The 20433-nt window shown below is 42.7% G+C and overlaps 1 protein-coding gene across 1 annotated transcript; it reads right to left on the bottom strand.

Moving 5' to 3' along the window:
- Positions 1-1796: 1796 nt before the first annotated feature.
- Positions 1797-20007, bottom strand: kcnj13 (potassium inwardly rectifying channel subfamily J member 13). The gene is made up of 3 exons (XM_069166576.1): positions 19786-20007; positions 7169-7710; positions 1797-2694 (listed from the first exon to the last, which is right to left on the bottom strand). The coding sequence occupies exons 2-3, from the start codon at positions 7683-7685 to the stop codon at positions 2120-2122; spliced, it is 1092 nt and encodes a 363-aa protein (XP_069022677.1). The 5' UTR covers positions 7686-7710; positions 19786-20007; the 3' UTR covers positions 1797-2119.
- Positions 20008-20433: the final 426 nt, after the last annotated feature.

Here is a 20433-nt window from a genome sequence, read left to right as displayed (position 1 = left end):
TGCAGCTCATCCAGGATGGCACATCAATGCACGCTGTGGCAAGAAGGTTTGCTGCGTCTGTCAGCAGTGTCAAGAGGACGGAGGACATACCGGGAGACGGGCCGGTCCACCAGGAGACGTGGAGGGGGCCGTAGGAGGACAACAACCCGGCAGCGGGACCGCTATCTGCTCCTTTGTGCAAGGAGGAGCAGGAGGAGCGCTGCCAGAGCCCTACAAAATGACCTCCAGCAGGCCACTAATGTGCATGTTTCTGCTCAAACTGTCAGAAACAGACTCCATGAGGGCAGCCCTCCGTGTGCTAGCCAGAGGTACCCTGACTGCCATCAGGTCCCGGGATGAGATCCTCAGACCCGTTGAAGACCATCTGCTGGTGCAGCGGGTCCTGGGTTCTTCTGATGCAGGACAATGCTCGGCCTCATGTGGCTGGAGTGTGTCAGCAGTTCCTGCACGATGAAGGCATCGATGCTACGGACCGGCCCGCCCGTCCCCCAGACCTGAATCCAATCCAGCACATCCGGGACATCGCGTCTCGTTCCGTCCTCCGACGCCACGTCCACCGCAGACTGTCCGGGAGTGGACCGATGCTTTGATCCGGGTCTGGGAGGAGATCCCTCAGGAGAACATCCGTGGTCTCATCAGGAGCATGCCCAGGCGTTGTAGGGAGTGATACAGGCACGTGGAGGACACACACACTACTGAGACTCATTTGGACTTGTCTTCAGGAATCTCCACAGAAGTTGGATCAGCCTGTGATCTGATTTGTCCACTTTTATTTGGAGTATGATTCTGAATCCAGACCTCCATGGATAATGATTCTGATTTCCATTGATCATTCTGATGTTATTTTGTTCTCAACACATTCCACTATGTAATGAATCAAGATTTGAACTGGAACATTTCATTCATTGAGATCTGGGATGTTGTTTAAGTGTTCCCTTTATTTTTTGAGCAGTGTATTAAGTATTTATTTAACAGTCCCTCCAGGATTGTTGCGATCAGAAATGTTTGATTTAGTAATTTCCAGACTTTTAAGTGAATATTTTGTGTAAAATGGTGAGAATTAGAAAAAATTGCAAGTGGAGAAAGAAAAATGTACCCAATAAAGGCATAAATATGTGATCACTTCCTTTGATAATAAAGCTACTGCACATCATAATAGAATAATCATATAGACTCCAAGGACTACATCAGCTGTCAAAATAAGAGCTTTAGATGCTGTTTAATTCATGTTCATTCAACACATAGACCTGCTGGATGAAACAAACAAAGAGACGTCTCTGACAACTGGACGTGTGGAGAAAACTCATTTAACATCCAGTAATATGGAATCACTTCCTTTGATCACAAACATTTAATCATCATTTTAATGTGAAGAACACATTTCCCACAAACCCCGTCACTTCCTGTTTCTCCTCTTGTTCCTGTTCCTCCGGTGAACAGAGTTTTATTTGGAGATGAAAACAGGAGCAGAGACTTTCTGATTGGAAATGAGGAGTTATTGTTGTTAATAAAGAGAGTTTTGTTTAAAAAGATTTACTTTATGTTTTAATACTTTCAGCTCAGATTCTGATGATAAAATTTTTGTAGAAAAATTGCATGAATTGTAAAACATTTGCAAGCTCCCGCAAATATTGTTTTAAACATTTCGTTTCCTCTTTTTAAAATAAGTTGATACGTGTAACACCGAGGTTTGTGTCCGACCTGTCGGATCATCTGACTACTGGTGTGTAATGCTGGATGTGTTTCCAGGACTGTGAGTCTTGGTCTAACAACTCCAGTATTAATTTGGTGCATATGTTATCCTGGTAAACTGTTGGCCAGAACAATAGAAAAAAACAAACGAACAAGTTGTAATGAACAGTATCTGCCTACAGCACCCTCTACTGGTTAGCTGTTCCAACCAACACGACTGGTAGTAGTGATGGGCTCCTCCGGTCGCACTGAGAACTCCCAGTGAGTGGATAGACGAGCTGAGGGAGCCCACAGCAGCATCTATGTGACGTACATTTGGATTTTAAATGTTTAAACATACGTTCAGATTTACCAGATTAAATCAAATACCTCCTGCCTGCTTTGTTACCCTGGCCATCGTCAGGAACTTCCCTCCGCTTCAGCCGTCTTACTCCATCCTGTCGCTGCCATCCCCGTTGATCTGCACCACACAGTCCTTGTTCAAAGGCTCCTTTGAGTGGGCAGTTTCGAAGTGATGGCCACTCACCATGTACCTCCCCCGAGCATCCAGCCCTAGGGCCGGAACAAAGCGGCGGTCAAACTGGATTTCTTGGCGCAGATATGAGGTCCTCTTCTGGCAGGAGTCTCCAGTTCCCTCCTGTAAGGCTGACAGGAATACCACCAGCTCAAAGTGGGTGGAGGTGCCCTCACACAGGGCGGGGTACAGAGGGCTCTGCTGGTCCAATGGGTGGTAAAATGTCAGCGGGAAAATGAAGAAGGGGCACGGCTGCTGGCCCAAATGGTCCAGGTGGAAGTCCAGCGAGGTCTGGTGCAGAGCTTGACCTTCGTGCTCCTCATAGAGCACGGCACTCACCTTTACATCCACCAGAGGGCGCTGCAGCAGGTTGGTGGCTCGCAGCATGAGGCACGTCTGGCCCTGATGCTGCCCCACCACCACCTGAGGGCTGAACTGGATGGCTCCTGCTCGCTTCTGGGGACGTGCAATCTTGGCTAAAAATGCACCTGAAGGTTAAAACAATGAGACTTCAATATAACAACATGGTGAGATGTTTGGACATCGTTACTGCAGTAAATCACAGCCGTTCCTGACATCAGCAGCCAAGGTAAAACTGCAAAATGTTCAAAAAGCACAAGATGAAGGGACACCAAATTAATAACATTAAAACACGATAATTCATAGTTCAGTTTAATGATATGGTTCCATGATGAAGGAGCACATGTGAGAGGTTGAGAGGGGAAACATCTCTCTGGTGTCATACACAACTGAAGCCTGGCACATGGTGAGAGGTGAAAGGCCAAAGGGTGAGAACCACTGTTTTAATATTTAGCAATGTATTTTATGAGAATATCACATGTTTAATAAAAATATTAAACTGTAAAGTAACTAACTGTCAGAGAAATGCAGCGCAGTGGAAAGTACAATATAACTACATCTGTTGCTTTAAGTGGCCCAATCTTTTAAGGTTTACTTTTTCTTGCAATACTGAGCATCACCAGCAGATGTCACATTTTGTCTGCATTACAAGCTTTGAAACTATTTTGCGTGTAACTGCTTCACAGTGCTTCATAGACCTTTGTTTCCAGATTACTGTTAGAAGATCAAGGCTACAAACAAACTGTAATGCAGCAGGTCTCCATCCACGCAGTGTTGGAGGAGGACATGAACGGATGTTTTGGAGATCACTGGTTTAGGTCAGGAGCAGTTTGGTTAAACATCACTGAAGATGACTGACAGGGGTTTGCTTTAAGTTTGATGGATACGTAAACTCAAGTTACTGGAGAATTGGATGCATCATCAAGAGAGTTACTAATAAAAGGTGTGAATCCAAAACAGACCATATTTTTTAAGATGAGCAGAGAAAAAAAATAGGTTTTGACCGATATGGTATTTTCTTTGGGCTCCAGCTCGGCTCCTGTTGTGTAATTATACAACCAATAGCTCTGCCCTAGGGATCTGATTGGTCGACTGAACATTATGAACAAATCATCATGACATCACATCCTGCTCATCACTACAAATATCCCTCCACCTCCTCAATGGGAAAATAGAATTAGAACTGAGTTTCATATAATATGTAATATAATGTAGTTTCTACTTGTTATAGTTCTATTAAATGACCCATTTGGTGAAGTCGGGTCTCTTTTGGTCCTTTTTGGTCGCTCTGAGCACCCGTACCGTAACACCACGGATAGTCACGCACTTACAGTCCTAGAGGAGGCTAGCTGGACCGGTTTGGTTTGAACACATGACACGGAGCTAAAATGTTAAAAACACAGGAGTTCATGGATATCTTTGTTCATCAGATATCTTTGTTTACCAGATATCTTTGTTTATCCTATATCTTTGTTCATCAGATATCTTTGTTCATTGGATATCTTTGTTCATCAGATATCTTTGTTTCTCAGATATCTTTGTTCATAATATATCTTTGCACATCAGATATCTTTGTTCATCATATATCTTTGTTCATCCGATATTTTTGTTCATTAGATATCTTAGTTCCAACCAGACTGAGCTAGCTGAGCAGTTTAGGTGGTTGCTAAGGGTTGGACTACTTCCTGCAGTAGCAAACATTACGTACGTTACGTAAGAGTTTACTGACGAGACTGATTGTTTTCCAGTTGTTAGTCATACCCCATGTGTTACCATGGAAATGAAAGTTATGTATTTTGAGAGTAAATTGTCCCACAATATGAACACATTTAGATTACTATTATTTAGGTTGGTAACTTGTTGTATAATCTCTATATGACACTGGAGGGTGTGTTAACGTTATTATTGACAGTGATGCGGTCCAGACCGAGGCGCTTGCAGCTGTGTCCTCGGTAGTGTTGGTGTAGTGTGGAGCGTTGTGTCCTCGGTAGTGATGGTGTAGTGAGAGCGTGGTGTCCTCGGTAGTGATGGTGTAGTGTGGAGCGTTGTGTCCTCTGTAGTGTTGGTGTAGTGTGGAGCGTGGTGTCCTCGGTAGTGATGGTGTGGTGTGGAGCGTTATGTCCTCGGTAGTGTTGGTGTAGTGTGGAGCGTGGTGTCCTCGGTACTGATGGTGTAGTGTGGAGCGTTGTGTCCTCTGTAGTGATGGTGTAGTGAGAGCGTGGTGTCCTCGGTAGTGATGGTGTAGTGAGAGTGTTGTGTCCTCGGTAGTGTTGGTGTAGTGTGGAGCGTTGTGTCCTCGGTAGTGATGGTGTAGTTTGGAGCGTTGTGTCCTCGGTAGTGTTGGTGTAGTGTGGAGCGTTGTGTCCTCGGTAGTGATGGTGTAGTGTGGAGCGTTGTGTCCTCTGTAGTGTTGGTGTAGTGTGGAGCGTGGTGTCCTCAGTAGTGTTGGTGTAGTGTGGAGCGTTGTGTCCTCGGTAGTGATGGTGTAGTGTGGAGCGTTGTGTCCTCTGTAGTGTTGGTGTAGTGAGAGCGTGGTGTCCTCTGTAGTGTTGGTGTAGTGTGGAGCGTTGTGTCCTCGGTAGTGATGGTGTAGTGAGAGTGTGGTGTCCTCGGTAGTGTTGGTGTAGTGTGGAGCGTTGTGTCCTCGGTAGTGATGGTGTAGTGTGGAGCGTTGTGTCCTCTGTAGTGTTGGTGTAGTGTGGAGCGTTGTGTCCTCGGTAGTGATGGTGTAGTGTGGAGCGTTATGTCCTCGGTAGTATTGGTGTAGTGTGGAGCGTGGTGTCCTCGGTACTGATGGTGTAGTGTGGAGCGTTGTGTCCTCTGTAGTGTTGGTGTAGTGAGAGCGTGGTGTCCTCTGTAGTGTTGGTGTAGTGTGGAGCGTTGTGTCCTCGGTAGTGATGGTGTAGTGAGAGTGTGGTGTCCTCTGTAGTGTTGGTGTAGTGTGGAGCGTTGTGTCCTCTGTAGTGATGGTGTAGTGAGAGTGTGGTGTCCTCTGTAGTGATGGTGTAGTGTGGAGCGTGGTGTCCTCTGTAGTGATGGTGTAGTGAGAGTGTGGTGTCCTCGGTAGTGATGGTGTAGTGAGAGCGTTGTGTCCTCGGTAGTGATGGTGTAGTGAGAGCGTTGTGTCCTCGGTAGTGATGGTGTAGTGAGAGCGTGGTGTCCTCGGTAGTGATGGTGTAGTGAGAGCGTGGTGTCCTCGGTAGTGATGGTGTAGTGAGAGCGTTGTGTCCTCGGTAGTGATGGTATAGTGAGAGCGTGGTGTCCTCGGTAGTGATGGTGTAGTGAGAGCGTTGTGTCCTCGGTAATGATGGTGTAGTGAGAGCGTGGTGTCCTCGGTAGTGATGGTGTAGTGAGAGCGTGGTGTCCTCGGTAGTGATGGTGTAGTGTGGAGCGTTATGTCCTCGGTAGTGTTGGTGTAGTGTGGAGCGTGGTGTCCTCGGTACTGATGGTGTAGTGTGGAGCGTTGTGTCCTCTGTAGTGTTGGTGTAGTGAGAGTGTTGTGTCCTCGGTAGTGTTGGTGTAGTGTGGAGCGTTGTGTCCTCGGTAGTGATGGTGTAGTGTGGAGCGTTGTGTCCTCGGTAGTGTTGGTGTAGTGTGGAGCGTTGTGTCCTCGGTAGTGATGGTGTAGTGTGGAGCGTTGTGTCCTCTGTAGTGTTGGTGTAGTGTGGAGCGTGGTGTCCTCGGTAGTGATGGTGTGGTGTGGAGCGTTATGTCCTCGGTAGTATTGGTGTAGTGTGGAGCGTGGTGTCCTCGGTACTGATGGTGTAGTGTGGAGCGTTGTGTCCTCTGTAGTGATGGTGTAGTGAGAGCGTGGTGTCCTCTGTAGTGTTGGTGTAGTGTGGAGCGTTGTGTCCTCGGTAGTGATGGTGTAGTGAGAGTGTGGTGTCCTCGGTAGTGTTGGTGTAGTGTGGAGCGTTGTGTCCTCGGTAGTGTTGGTGTAGTGTGGAGCGTTGTGTCCTCGGTAGTGTTGGTGTAGTGAGAGCGTGGTGTCCTCTGTAGTGTTGGTGTAGTGAGAGCGTTGTGTCCTCGGTAGTGATGGTGTAGTGAGAGCGTTGTGTCCTCGGTAGTGATGGTGTAGTGAGAGCGTGGTGTCCTCGGTAGTGATGGTGTAGTGAGAGCGTGGTGTCCTCGGTAGTGATGGTGTAGTGAGAGCGTTGTGTCCTCGGTAGTGATGGTGTAGTGAGAGCGTTGTGTCCTCGGTAGTGATGGTGTAGTGAGAGCGTGGTGTCCTCGGTAGTGATGGTGTAGTGAGAGCGTGGTGTCCTCGGTAGTGATGGTGTAGTGAGAGCGTGGTGTCCTCGGTAGTGATGGTGTAGTGAGAGCGTTGTGTCCTCGGTAGTGATGGTGTAGTGAGAGCGTGGTGTCCTCGGTAGTGATGGTGTAGTGAGAGCGTGGTGTCCTCGGTAGTGATGGTGTAGTGAGAGCGTGGTGTCCTCGGTAGTGATGGTGTAGTGAGAGCGTGGTGTCCTCGGTAGTGATGGTGTAGTGAGAGCGTGGTGTCCTCGGTAGTGATGGTGTAGTGAGAGCGTGGTGTCCTCGGTAGTGATGGTGTAGTGAGAGCGTGGTGTCCTCGGTAGTGATGGTGTAGTGAGAGCGTTGTACCTGTGATGAAGGCCTCCAGCATCAGCCCCAGCAGCATCTGCACAGCCAGCAGTGCGATGGCACTAGGACAGTCTCCGCTGGGGAACATGGTGCCATAGCCGATAGTCAGCTGCGTCTCCAGGGAGAAGGAGAAGGCAGCGGTGAAGCTCGTGATGTGTTTCACACAGACCACGTGCCCCTGCGGGGGGGCGTCGTGATCCTGCACAGCCAGGTCTCCGTTGAGATGGGCCAGCAAGTACCACAGGCAGGCAAACACCAACCAGTGGGCGAGGAAGGAGGCGCAGAAGGCCATTAGGACCCACCTCCAGCGCAGACCCACCAACAGTCCCCACAGGTCCTGCGCTGCCAGCAGCCAGGCCCGGCCCGGGGCCCGGCGCCACGAGCCTGAGGTGCAGAGGGGGGGACGGAGCGCACAGTGTCCATCTTTGGTGACCAGGCGCTGGCGAGGTGGAGAGGACAGCAGGGGAGAGCAGGATGTCTTCCCACCCAGCACGCAGCTGTTGGACTTGGTTGTCATGATTGCAGGAGAAGTGAAGGTGATCCTGAAATGAAAAGATAAAACAGCCGAGCATGTTACTACAGTGCCAATGGCCGGTGGAGGGCCAGGACAGGTAGGGGCCAGGACCACGGTCACATGTTCGTCCTGATGAGTCACTCCTCTTGTGTTTGCTATCCTGCGACATCTTGTGAGTCATCTAACACCCGTTTTTAGAATAGAAACACAGATGAGGGAGCCTCGTTAGCTCGGTAGCCTGCACAGTTTATTTCATGGATATTTGGGACTCTGGTTCATTAGTTCCCCACAGAGGAGATAGCGTTGTCCCTTCTGCTGCTTCCTGCTGCCACCATGCGCCTGCTGCTGGTTGGTGGGAGTAAAATCGATTGTTATGAACTGCTGAATGGATGTTAAAGGACGTTTTGCAATAATCTAGTTTTAATTCTGTCCAGAAATGTAATTTAAAAACTTTGGTTCCTGAGTATGGCATCACTGATGACATTCATATCAGCTTCCTTTGTACTTTAGCTCACATGCTAACAGGCTAAACTAAATATAAACATTGTAAACCTGCTGAACATCAGTTTCGCTTTAGCACTGCGAGCATGTTAGCATATTGCTCTACTGAAGGTTTGGAATTATTTAGTTTCTTATAGATGCAGTCCAGCAGTTCATTTCACTAAACAAGTCCTGAGTATGACAAATATCCATCTTTTCATGTGATTCTGGGTAAAAATGTGGGACTGTTCCTTTAAATCCCACATTATGTCGACAGCTTCACTCTAATTCATGCAGAACTTAGGTATGTGCAGCAGATATATGTGGAGGCAGTCGGGACAGGCAGACAGCTAGAGTCCTGTCCTCTCCAGAGTTTCTATTTCTATGTCAATATTGTTGCCAGGAGATTAGAGCAGGTCCCAGCTGGGACTCTGTCTGAAGAACACAGCGACATGCAGAGTAGGAATGCGTCTTCATCTGCAGGGAGCTTTAAACTGACTGCACTGCACTCATCCTGCTCACCAATTACAGCATACAGCACATTCCCACCTTCTCATACATTTTCTGTGAACGTCGTCAACATGACAACAAAATAATTACAACATTTTTAAAAGATGTCACGACTTGTAGAAACACAATATGAAAAAAGTGAATCAATGACAACAAAACACTTCAAAAAACCTTTAGTCGGAAGTGAAGTTATCAACATGTGACCACATTATATGTTTGTTTATGAAGACGTGAGTGACATCAGCAGCGGTGACTGCAGACTGTAGGGAGTGTGTGGACTGAACGTGCAGCTGAATGGGGATCACATTAATCTTCCTAAGGCCGAGAAACAGCAGGCTGATTACACTCAGCAAGGTGGTCACATGAGAGCCACATGCTGCCTGAGCTTCATCTCTCAGTCAGCTCGGTCACTGGATCACCCAGAACACAAGTACATGAAAACAGGCTAGAATGTCACAACCGATCTGATGTCTGTGTTCAGTGGAGAGTCAGGATGTGGATCACCTGAGCGACTCTGTCCACAGTTCAAAAATACAACTACAAACACGTCTGCTGGTTAACATGTTGGTTTAATCTGTTTCAATACAAATATTAAATCTTTTTGGAGAAAGTGATGCATCCATCCATCCATCATCCCACCTTCTCTGTTATGCATCTCCAGTGTGTGGTGGTAGGGCTGGTTTCAACTGAGTCTCAGTGCAGACACAATTCAATTATATTTGTATAGCGCCAAATCACAACACAGGTTATTTCATGGTACTGAACACATTAAAGTCCTTACAGCACCATTATGCAGAGGGACCCAACATTTCAACAATTCCGACGTAAGCTGGGAAAGAAAACTCCCCTTTAAGGGAGAAAAAGCAAAGGAAGGAAAAACTCTTTTAACAGGAAGAAACCTCAAACACGAAGAAAGAATACCTTTTAACAGAAAGAAACCTCCAACAGAAGCAATGACAAACTTTTCTAACAGGAAGAAACATCCAACAGAAGGAAGGAAAAACTACTTTTTTAACGGAAGAAACCACCATCAGAAGGAAGGAAAAACAACCTTTTAACAGAAGAAACCCCCAACAGAATCAGGGAAAAACTCTCATTTAACTGGAAGAAACCTCAGAATTAAGGAAGGACAACTTTTAACAGAAGAAACCTCCAAGAGAATCAAGGAAAAACTTGTTTTTACAGGAAGAAACCTACAACAGAAGCAGTGATGAACTTTTCTAACAGGAAGAAACCTCCAAAAGAAGAAAGGGAAAACAACCTTTTAACAGAAGAAACCTCCAATGGAAAAAAAAAACTTTTAACTGGAAGAAACATCCAACAGAAGCAAGGAAAAACTGTCTTTTAAGAGAAGAAACCTCCAACAGAAGGAAAACCAAGCTATTAAAAGAAGAAACCTCCAGCTGAAAGAAAAACTGCCTTTTAAAAAGAAGATACTTCCAACAGAAGGAACAACTACCTTTTAACAGGAAGAAACGTCCAACAGAGGGAAAGAAAAACTCTTTGAAGGGGAAGAAACCTCCAACAGAAGTAAGGAAAACCAAGCTCTTAACAGAAGAAACCTCCAACTGAAGTAAAAACTACCTTTTAAACAGAAACCTCCAACAGAAGGAACAAATAACTTTTAACAGGAAGAAACCTTCAACAGAAGCAATGACGAACTTTTCGAACAGGAAGAAACCTCCAAAAGAAGCAGTGACGAACTTTTCTAACAGGAAGAAACCTCCAACAGAAGGAAGGGAAAACAACCTTTTAACAGAATAAACCTCCAACTGAAGGAAAAACCACCTTTTAAACAGAAGATCCCTTCAACAGAAAGAACAACTACCTTTTGACAGGAAGAAACTTCCAACAGAAGCAATGAAAAACTAGCTTTTCACAGGAATAAACTTCCAAAAGAGGGAAGGAAAAAAAACTCTTTTAACAGGAAGAAACCTCCAACAGAAGCAATGACAAACTTTTCTAACAGGAAGAAACCTCCAAAAGAAGGAAGGAAAAACTCTCTTTCAGCAGGATGAAACCTCAAACACGAAGAAAGAAAGAATACCTTTTAACAGAAAGAAACCTCCAACAGAAGCAATGACAAACTTTTCTAACAGGAAGAAACATCCGACAGACGGAAGGAAAAACAACCTTTTAACAGAAGAAACCCCCAACAGAATCAAGGAAAAACTCTCATTTAACTGGAAGAAACCTCCGAATTAAGGAAGGACAACTTTTAACAGAAGAAACCTCCAAGAGAATCAAGGAAAAACTTGTTTTTACAGGAAGAAACCTACAACAGAAGCGGTGATGAACTTTTCTAACAGGAAGAAACCTCCAAAAGAAGGAAGGGAAAACAACCTTTTAACAGAAGAAACCTCCAATGGAAAAAAAAAACCTTTTAACTGGAAAAAACATCCAACAGAAGCAAGGAAAAACTGTCTTTTAAGAGAAGAAACCTCCAACAGAAGGAAAAGCAAGCTCTTAAAAGAAGAAACCTCCAGCTGAAAGAAAAACTGCCTTTTAAAAAGAAGATACCTCCAACAGAAGGAACAAATAACTTTTAGCAGGAAGAAACCTTCAACAGAAGCAATGATGAACTTTTCGAACAGGAAGAAACCTCCAAAAGAAGCAAGGAATAACTCTTAATAGGAAGAAACTTCCAACAGAATCGAGGAAAAACTGTCTTTTAACAGGAAGAAACCTACAACAGAAGCAGTGACGAACTTTTCTAACAGGAAGAAACCTCCAACAGAAGGAAGGGAAAACAACCTTTTAACAGAAGAAACCTCCAACAGAAGGAAAACAAAGCTCTTAACAGAGGAAACCTCCACCAGTAGGAAAAACGACCTTTTAAAAAGAAGATACCTCCAACAGAAGCAAGGAAAAACTGTCTTTTAACAGAAGAAACCTCCAACAGAAGGAAAACAAAGCTCTTAACAGAGGAAACCTCCACCAGTAGGAAAAACGACCTTTTAAAAAGAAGATACCTCCAACAGAAGGAACAACTACCTTTTAACAGGAAGAAACTTCCAACAAAGGGAAGGAAAGACTCTTTTAACAGGAATAGACCTCCAACAGAAGCAATGACGAACTTTTCTAACGGGAAGAAACCTCCAAAAGAAGGAAGGAAAAACTCTCTTTCAGCAGGTGAAACCTCTAACAGAAGACATGAAAAACTCTTTTAACAGGAATAAACCTCCAACAGAAGCAATGACGAACTTTTCTAACGGGAAGAAACCTCCAACAGAAGCAATGACGAACTTTTCTAACGGGAAGAAACCTCCAAAAGAAGGAAGGAAAAACTCTCTTTCAGCAGGACAAAACCTCAAACACGACGAAATAAAAAATACCTTTTAAAAGAAAGAAACCTCCAACAGAAGCAATGACGAACTTTTCTGACAGGAAGAAACCTCCAAAAGACAAAAGGGAAAACAACCTTTTAAAAGAAGAAACCTCCAATGGAAAAAAAAAACCTTTTAACTGGAAAAAACCTCCAACAGAAGCAAGGAAAAACAGTCTTTTAACAGAAGGAACCTCCAACAGAAGGAAAACCAAGCTCTTAACAGAAGAAACCTCCAACAGAATCAAGGAAAAACTGTCTTTTAACAGGAAGAAACCTACAACAGAAGCAGTGACGAACTTTTCTAACAGGAAGAAACTTCCAACAGAAGGAAGGGAAAACAACCTTTTAACAGAAGAAACCTCCAATGGAAAAAAAAAAAAAAAACTTTTAACAGAAGAAACCTCCAACAGAAGGAAGGGAAAACAACCTTTTAACAGAAGAAACCGCCAATGGCGAAAAAAAACTCTTAACAGAAGAAACCTCCAACTGTCGGAAAAACTACCTTTTAAAAAGAAGATACCTCCAACAGTATGAACAACTACCTTTTAACAGGAAGAAACTTCCAACAAAGGAAAGGAAAAACTCTTTTAACAGGAAGAAACCTCCAACAGAAGCAATGACAAACTTTTCGAACAGGAAGAAACCTCCAACAGAAGTAAGGAAAAACAACCTCTTAACTGAAGAAACTTCCAACGTAAGGAAGGAAAAAGTACTTTTTAACGGAAGAAACTGCCAACAGAAGGAAGGAAAAACAACCTATTAACAGAAGAAACCTCCAACAGAACCAAGGAAAAACTGTATTTTAAAAAGAAGAAACCTACAACAGAAGCAGTGATGAACTTTTCTAACAGGAAGAAACCTCCAAAAGAAGGAAAACCAAGCTCTTAACAGAAGAAACCTACAGCTGAAGGAAAAACTACCTTTTAAAAAGAAGATACCTCCAACAGAAGGAACAACTACCTTTTAACAGGAAGAAACTTCCAACAGAGGGAAGGAAAAACTCTTTTAAGAGGAAGAAACCTCCAACAAAAGTAAGGGAAACCAAGCTCTTAACAGAAGAAACCTCCAACTGAAGGAAAAACGATCTTTTAAACAGAAGATACCTACAACAGAAAGAACAACTACCTTTTAACAGGAAGAAACTTCCAACAAAGGAAAGGAAAAACTCTTTTAACAGGAAGAAACTTCCAACAAAGGAAAGGAAAAACTCTCTTTCAGCAGGATGAAACCTCAAACATGAAGAAAGAAAAAAAAAATACCTTTTAAAAGAAAGAAACCTCCAACAGAAGCAATGACAAACTTTTCGAACGGGAAGAAACCTCCAACAGAAATAAGGAAAAACAACCTTTTAACTGAAGAAACTTCCAACAGAAGGAAGGAAAAAATACTTTTTAACAGAAGAAACCGCCATCAGAAGGAAGGAAAAGAAACCTTTTAACAAAAGAAACCTCCAACAGAGTCGCGAAAAAACTGTCTTTTAACAGTAAGAAACCTACAACAGAAGCAGTGACGAATTTTTCTAACGGGAAGAAACCTCCAACAGAAGGAAGGAAAAACTCTCTTTCAGTAGGATGAAAACTCAAACACGAAGAAAGAAAAAATACCTTTTTAAAGAAAGAAACCTCCAGCAGAAGACATGAAAAACTCTTTTAACAGGAAGAAACCTCCAACAGAAGCAATGATGAACTTTTCGAACAGGAAGAAACCTCCAACAGAAGTAAGGAAAAAAAAACTTTTAACTGAAGAAACTTCCAACAGAAGGAAGGGAAAACTACTTTTTAACGGAAGAAACCGCCATCAGAAGGAAGGAAAAACAAGCTTTTAACAGAAGAAACCTCCAACAGAGTCAAGGAAAAACTGTCTTTTAACAGGAAGAAACCTACAACAGAAGCAGTGACGAACTTTTGTAACATGAAGAAACCTCCAAAAGAAGGAAGGGAAAACAACCTTTTAACAGAAGAAACCTCCAAAAGAAGGAAAACCAAGCTCTTAACAGAAGAAACCTCCAACTGAAGGAAAAACTACCTTTTAAACAGAAGATACCTCCAACAGAAGGAACAACTACCTTTTGACAGGAAGAAACTTCCAACGGAAGCAATGAAAAACTACATTTTAACAGGAAGAAACTTCCAACAGAGGGAAGGGAAAACTCTTTTAACAGGAAGAAACCTCCAACAGAAGTAAGGAAAACCAAGCTCTTAGAAGAAACCTCAAACTGAAGGAAAAACTACCTTTTAAAAAGAAGATACCTACAACTGCAGGAACAACTAACTTTTAACAGGAAGAAACCTCCAAAAGAAGCAATGACAAACTTTTCTAAGGGGAAGAAATCTCCAACAGAAGGAAAGAAAAACTCTCTTTCCGCAGGATGAAACCTCAAACATGAAGAAAGAAAAAATACTTTTTAACAGAAATAAACCTCCAACAGAAGCAATGACGAACTTTTCTAACAGGAAGAAACCTCCAACAGAAGTAAGGAAAAACTACCTTTTAACAGAAGAAACCTCCAAAAGGAGCAAAGAAAAACTACTTTTTAACGGAAGAATCCGCCATTAGAAGGAAGGACGACCAACCTTTTAACAGAAGAAACCTCCAACAGAATCAAGGAAAAACTGTCTTTTAACAGGAAGAAACCTAAAACAGAAGCAGTGACGAACTTTTGTAACAGGAAGAAACCTCCAAAAGAAGGAAGGGAAAACAACCTTTTAAAAGAAGAAACCTCCAATGGAAAAAAAAAGTACTCTTAACTGGAAAAAACCTCCAACTGTCTTTTAACAGAAGAAACCTCCAACAGAAGGAAAACCAAGCACTTAACAGAAGAAACCTCCAACTGAAGGAAAAACTACCTTTTAAAAAGAAGATACCTACAACTGGAGGAAAAACTACCTTTTAAACAGAAGATACCTCCAACAGAAGGAACAACTAACTTTTAACAGGAAGAGACTTCCAAAAGAAGCAATGAAAAACTACATTTTAACAGGACGAAACTTCCAACAGAGGGAAGGAGAAACTCTTTTAACAGGAAGAAACCTCCAACAGAAGGAAGGAAAACCAAGCTCTTAGAAGAAACCTCCAACTGAAGGAAAAACTACCTTTTAAACAGAAGATACCTTCAACAGAAGGAACAACTAACTTTTAACAGGAAGAAACCTCCAACAGAAGCAATGACGAACTTTTCGAACAGGAAGAAACCTCCAAAAGAAGGAAGGAAAAACTCTCTTTTAACAGAAAGAAACCTCCAACAGAAGCAATGACAAACTTTTCGAACAGGAAGAAACCTCCAACAGAAGTAAGGAAAAACAACCTTTTAACAGAAGAAACATCCAACAGAAGCAAGGAAAAACTACTTTTTAACGGAAGAATCCGCCATCAGAAGGAAGGACAAACAACCTTTTAACAGAAGAAACCTCCAACAGAATCAAGGAAAAACTGTCTTTTAACAGGAAGAAACCTACAACAGAAGCAGTGACAAACTTTTGTAACAGGAAGAAACCTCTAAAAGAAGGAAGGGAAAACAACCTTTTAAAAGAAGAAACCTCCAATGGAAAAAAAAAACTTTTAACTGGAAAAAAAAAAATCTCCAACTGAAGGAAAAACTACCTTTTAAAAAGAAGATACCTACAGCTGAACGAAAAACTACTTTTTAAACAAAAGATACCTCTAACAGAAGGAACAACTAACTTTTAACAGGAAGAAACTTCCAAAAAATAAGGAATGAAAAACTACATTTTAACAGGAAGAAACTTCCAACAGAGGGAAGGAAAAACTCTTTTAACAGGAAGAAACCTCCAACAGAAGTAAGGAAAACCAAGCTCTTAGAAGATACCTACAACAGAAGGAACAACTAACTTTTAACATGACGAAACCTCCAACAGAAGCAATGACGAACTTTTCAAACAGGAAGAAACCTCCAAAAGAAGGAAGGAAAAACTCTCTTTTAACAGGAAGAAACATCCAAAAGAAGCAATGACAAACTTTTCTAAGGGGAAGAAACCTCCAACAGAAGGAAAGAAAAACTCTCTTTCAGCAGAGTGAAACCTCAAACATGAAGAAAGAAAAAATACTTTTTAACAGAAAGAAACCTCCAACAGAAGCAATGACAAACTTTTCTTACATGAAGAAACCTCCAAAAGAAGGAAGGAAAAAAAACCATTTGACAGAAGAAACCTCCAACAGCAAAAAAAAGTTTTAACTGGAAAAAACCTTCAACAGAAGCAAGGAAAAACTCTCTTTTTTAATGTGAAAAAAAAAAAAACTCCAACAGAAGGAAGGAAAAACTACCTTTTAACAGAAGAAACCTCCAACAGGAGCAATGAACAACTACCTTTTAAAATGAAGAAACCTCCAACAGAAGTAAAAACTACCTTTTAAACAGAATATACCTCCAACAGAAGGAACAACTAACTTTTAACAAAAGAAACCTCCAACAGAAGCAATGAAAAACTACCTTTTAACAGGACAAAACTTCTAACAGAGGGAAGGAAATACTCTCTTTTAACAGGAAGAAACCTCCAACAGAAGCAATGACGAAATTTTCTAACGGGAAGAAACCTCCAACAGAAGGAAGGAAAAACTCTCTTTCAGCAGGACAAAACCTCAAACACGGAGAAAGAAAAAATACCTTTTAAAAGAAAGAAACCTCCAACATAAGTAAGGAAAACCAAGCTCTTAACAGAAGAAACCTCCAACAGAAGGAAAAAAATTACCTTTTAACAGAAGAAACCTCCAACAGAGGCAATGAAAAACTACCTTTTAACAGAAGAAACCTCCAACAGATGCAACGAAAAGCTACCTTTTAACAGGAAGAAACCTCCCAAATAAGGAAGCAAAAACTCTCTTTTAACAGGAAAAAACCTCCAACAGAAGCAGTGACAAACTTTTATATCAGGAAGAAACCTCCAAGAGAAAGAAGGAAAAACTCTCTTTCAGCAAGAAGAAACCTCAAACACAAAGAAAGAAAAAAATACCTTTTAACAGGATGGAACCTCCAACTGAAGGAAGAAAAAACTGTATTTTAACAGGAAGAAACCTCCAACAAAAGGATGGAAAAACTCGCTCTCAACAGGAAGAATTCTCCAACAGAAGAAAGGAAACAGAATAACCCTCCAACAGAATGAAGGAAAAACTCTCTTTTAACCAGAAGAAACCTCCCACGCAAGGAAGGAAAAAATTTCAACAGAAGAAACCTCCAACAGAAGGAAGGACAAACTTTCTTTCAGCAGGATGAAACCTCAAACACAAAGAAAGAAAAAATACCTTTTAACAGAAAGAAACCTCCAACAGAACTAATGAAAAACTTTTCTAACAGGAAGAAACCTCCAACAGAAGGAAGAAAAATCAATCTTTTAACAGGAAGAAACCTCCAACAGAAGGAAGGAAAAATTCTCTTTTAACAGGAAGAAACCTCCAACAGAACCAGGCTCAGAAGTGGGGGGTTCGACCGGTTGAATGAGGGCTACAAGGATACCAACCAGACCTCATAAAGCTGCACACACTCACTCTAACTTGCAGTAAAAGATAAAATGCTGTACTATTTTACGCACTGAGCTTTACAGATGTTTGGAGATGTACTCTTTCAGTTCGGATTTGTTTCTCTGGCTGCAGGCTTAATGCTAAGCTAAGCTAACCACGTCCAGCTCCGAAACACAGACTCAACATGGATGAGCTGTTTCTCGTCACACTAGAGGAAAATGAAATAAACATGTTCTACTATTCCTGGAACCAAAACATGTTGGGTTTCTGGCGATCACTTTGGATGTAAAGTACATGTTTAGCTGGTTTCGTAAAGAATAAGCAAGTTAACATATATCATACCGATGGAAAATCAACCAACTTATTGTCTTGGAGAGATTTTAATTGGCAAAGTCTGTTCAGGTGATTTAAAACACCTGAACAGGAGTCACTTCATGTACTCTTGGAATGTTTAGGGATTATGGTCTGTCCACCCTCCATAGAGAACCAGTTGCAATGGTTCATCCTACTGGGCGTAGACCTCGGGTTGATTTTAATCAATCAGCTCACGCGGTAACCGTCCAACACTCTGCCAGCGCTACAGCGACCGACCGTGTCCACCAAAGGCTTTTTAATGAAAAACAGCAGCATGATGAGCTGACGAGCTGATGAGCGTTTACATTGAGACTTGTGCTCGACTGTCACCAGCCGTCCAATCACGGGACAAACACGGTGAACCACCGACACTGGTCTATGATTGGTCCGCCCTTCAGAGCGGCTGTGCTAACGCTAATACGAACCGAGTTCCCAGACTGTATTCACTGAGCGACGGTCGGTGCGGACAGACTACAGATTTACAGTTCTTGGAAAATAATTGGAGAAAAGTCTGAAGAATTAAGACTGACTTCTGTTTTCAGGTGTTTTCCAGTTCTGATGTAACACTAAGATAAATACTGCTGAGGAGGCATTCCTCGAGCAGACATACATCTGTTCACACTGTACTGAGTGAGACATCATTGCTGCCTGGTTTATGCTCACCACATTTCCTTCCAGTTTAGGAGGTGTTGTAAGCAGAGGTCATGAGCAGGAGGCGGGGCTTGATGTTCCACAGTCACTGTTCCACTAGTAGTTAGCATACGGCTACCAAAACACTGGCCAGGGAAAGAGGCTAGTTTTGGTTAAATATTAAAAAGGTCATTGTTGATTTTTTTTTTCCCACTATTTAACTAAGACAACCATCTTTACCTAATCAGTGACACAGTGTTAGAGGCTAACACATGAAACGTTTTGCAAAAGAAGAACAATGTATTTATATGACTTATATTGATGCACTTTAAATCCAACTTTTAGGATTATTGCAATTTCACATATGTTAGATTAAACTCTTAATTCTCTTGATGATTTTTAGTAGATTCAGATGTGTCGGTGATTAAACCTGTAAAAACAGATGCAATCATGCTCTATTTTTACAGAAGAGCTGCTTCCTGTCCTATTTTTGTACACATACATCATGAAGTGTGTGAATTCTGCAGCTTAAATAATGTGACTGTGTGAGTTCAGTGAGTTTCTGATGACCTTTCAGTTCATATTTTCCATTAAATTCATTGATGATTACACTCAGAGAGGAGTACATTAACTGTCCTGTGTATAACTGGTGATCACGTGAGGTTCCATGCTCCTTTATGTTTACGTGTTCAATCTCACATATCCATTTTTGTGAAACTTAACAGCGATGGACTGAGAATACTTCTTCAGTTTTGACTCCATGACATAAACTCGAGGTACAGAGACATATGCAGTGCAATCAAAATATAGTCGTTTCCTCCCACCGAGATGTTTCAATGTATGATGGTGCAAACAACAGTGTGTAGCTGCTCTGAGGAGCGTGGACTCCCTGAGGCGGCTGAAACATTTAGACTCTGCTGTGATCATCTCTTCGTAATGACAGTTTTGCGTGACAGAACCTTGTCAGCCATTTTCTGTCTCTAACCGATCTCTGCTCACGTAAATTTGAAGAAAAGGAAATTCGTGGAAATGTGTAGGCAGCTTGGAGGGGAGCTCAGGGGTTTATGTAACGTTCAGTCTGCAGCTGTTTACTTCACACAATGATAATAATCATCTGTAACACTGAAGTGAACACATCTGCTGTCCCGTCAGGACGGGTCAGATGTCCTCACGGCTCACAGCTCTAACACCTCTGGATTGAAGAGATTATTTCAGTTGAGGATAAACAGGAAACTTGTCAAAGCCTATAAAGTTCTCACAATTCATGTCATCCTGTTTTGTAATTGTCCTGCTATCACCGCTCGGCCTGCATCAGCTGTTTGCACTCACCTACGGTCGCAGTCAGGGCTGAACAGCGGCCCTCTGACCTTTTCACCTGGGAGCTGGTCTGAGGTCTGCAGCAGGAGAAAGGGGCCGAGGCTAATGGAGAGAGGGCCACTAGTTCCTTTAAAATCCCCGAGGAGTCCCGAGCAGAAGATGAGAAAGCGTCACCCGGAGAGGTTTCCTCGGTGTGGAGCTGGACTGAGCTCTCTGCTCCTTCGATCTGCAGCCTCCAGCTCCACGGCGAGAATGATTCAATTGGTCACATTACTCTGCATGGAGCCTATTAGTGTTCCCGGAAGACAGAAGACAGAGAGAGGGGGGTGGGGGGTGGGGGGTGGGAGGGAGAAAACAACACCTTGTCACAGTTCATTCAGAGCTGCTTGTTGCTGGTTGGTTTCCTGCAGCTGCTCAGCCAGACGTTGAGTTTTCTGTTCACCTGCATCCGAACGGGTTCTTCTTCTTTATATATTATTATATTTGATCTGCCACATCATATAATAATAACACAATACTGATAATGGAGGTGTCCTCAGTCTGGTGTTTAATGTCTTTGGATGCATCTCTTCTGGAATTTGAAACTAACGTCTTTGAGTTGCAACAATATGATTGTGCAGATTTCCTTTTCACAGCGACGTCGTTGGTGTGCAGCTGACT

This window comes from Embiotoca jacksoni, unplaced genomic scaffold (genome assembly GCF_022577435.1).
Source record: "Embiotoca jacksoni isolate LCO1_2020_lvr unplaced genomic scaffold, fEmbJac1.0.p SCAF_39, whole genome shotgun sequence".
Lineage (NCBI taxonomy): Eukaryota > Metazoa > Chordata > Actinopteri > Embiotocidae > Embiotoca > Embiotoca jacksoni.
This window is presented reverse-complemented; position numbering and strand designations above follow the sequence as displayed.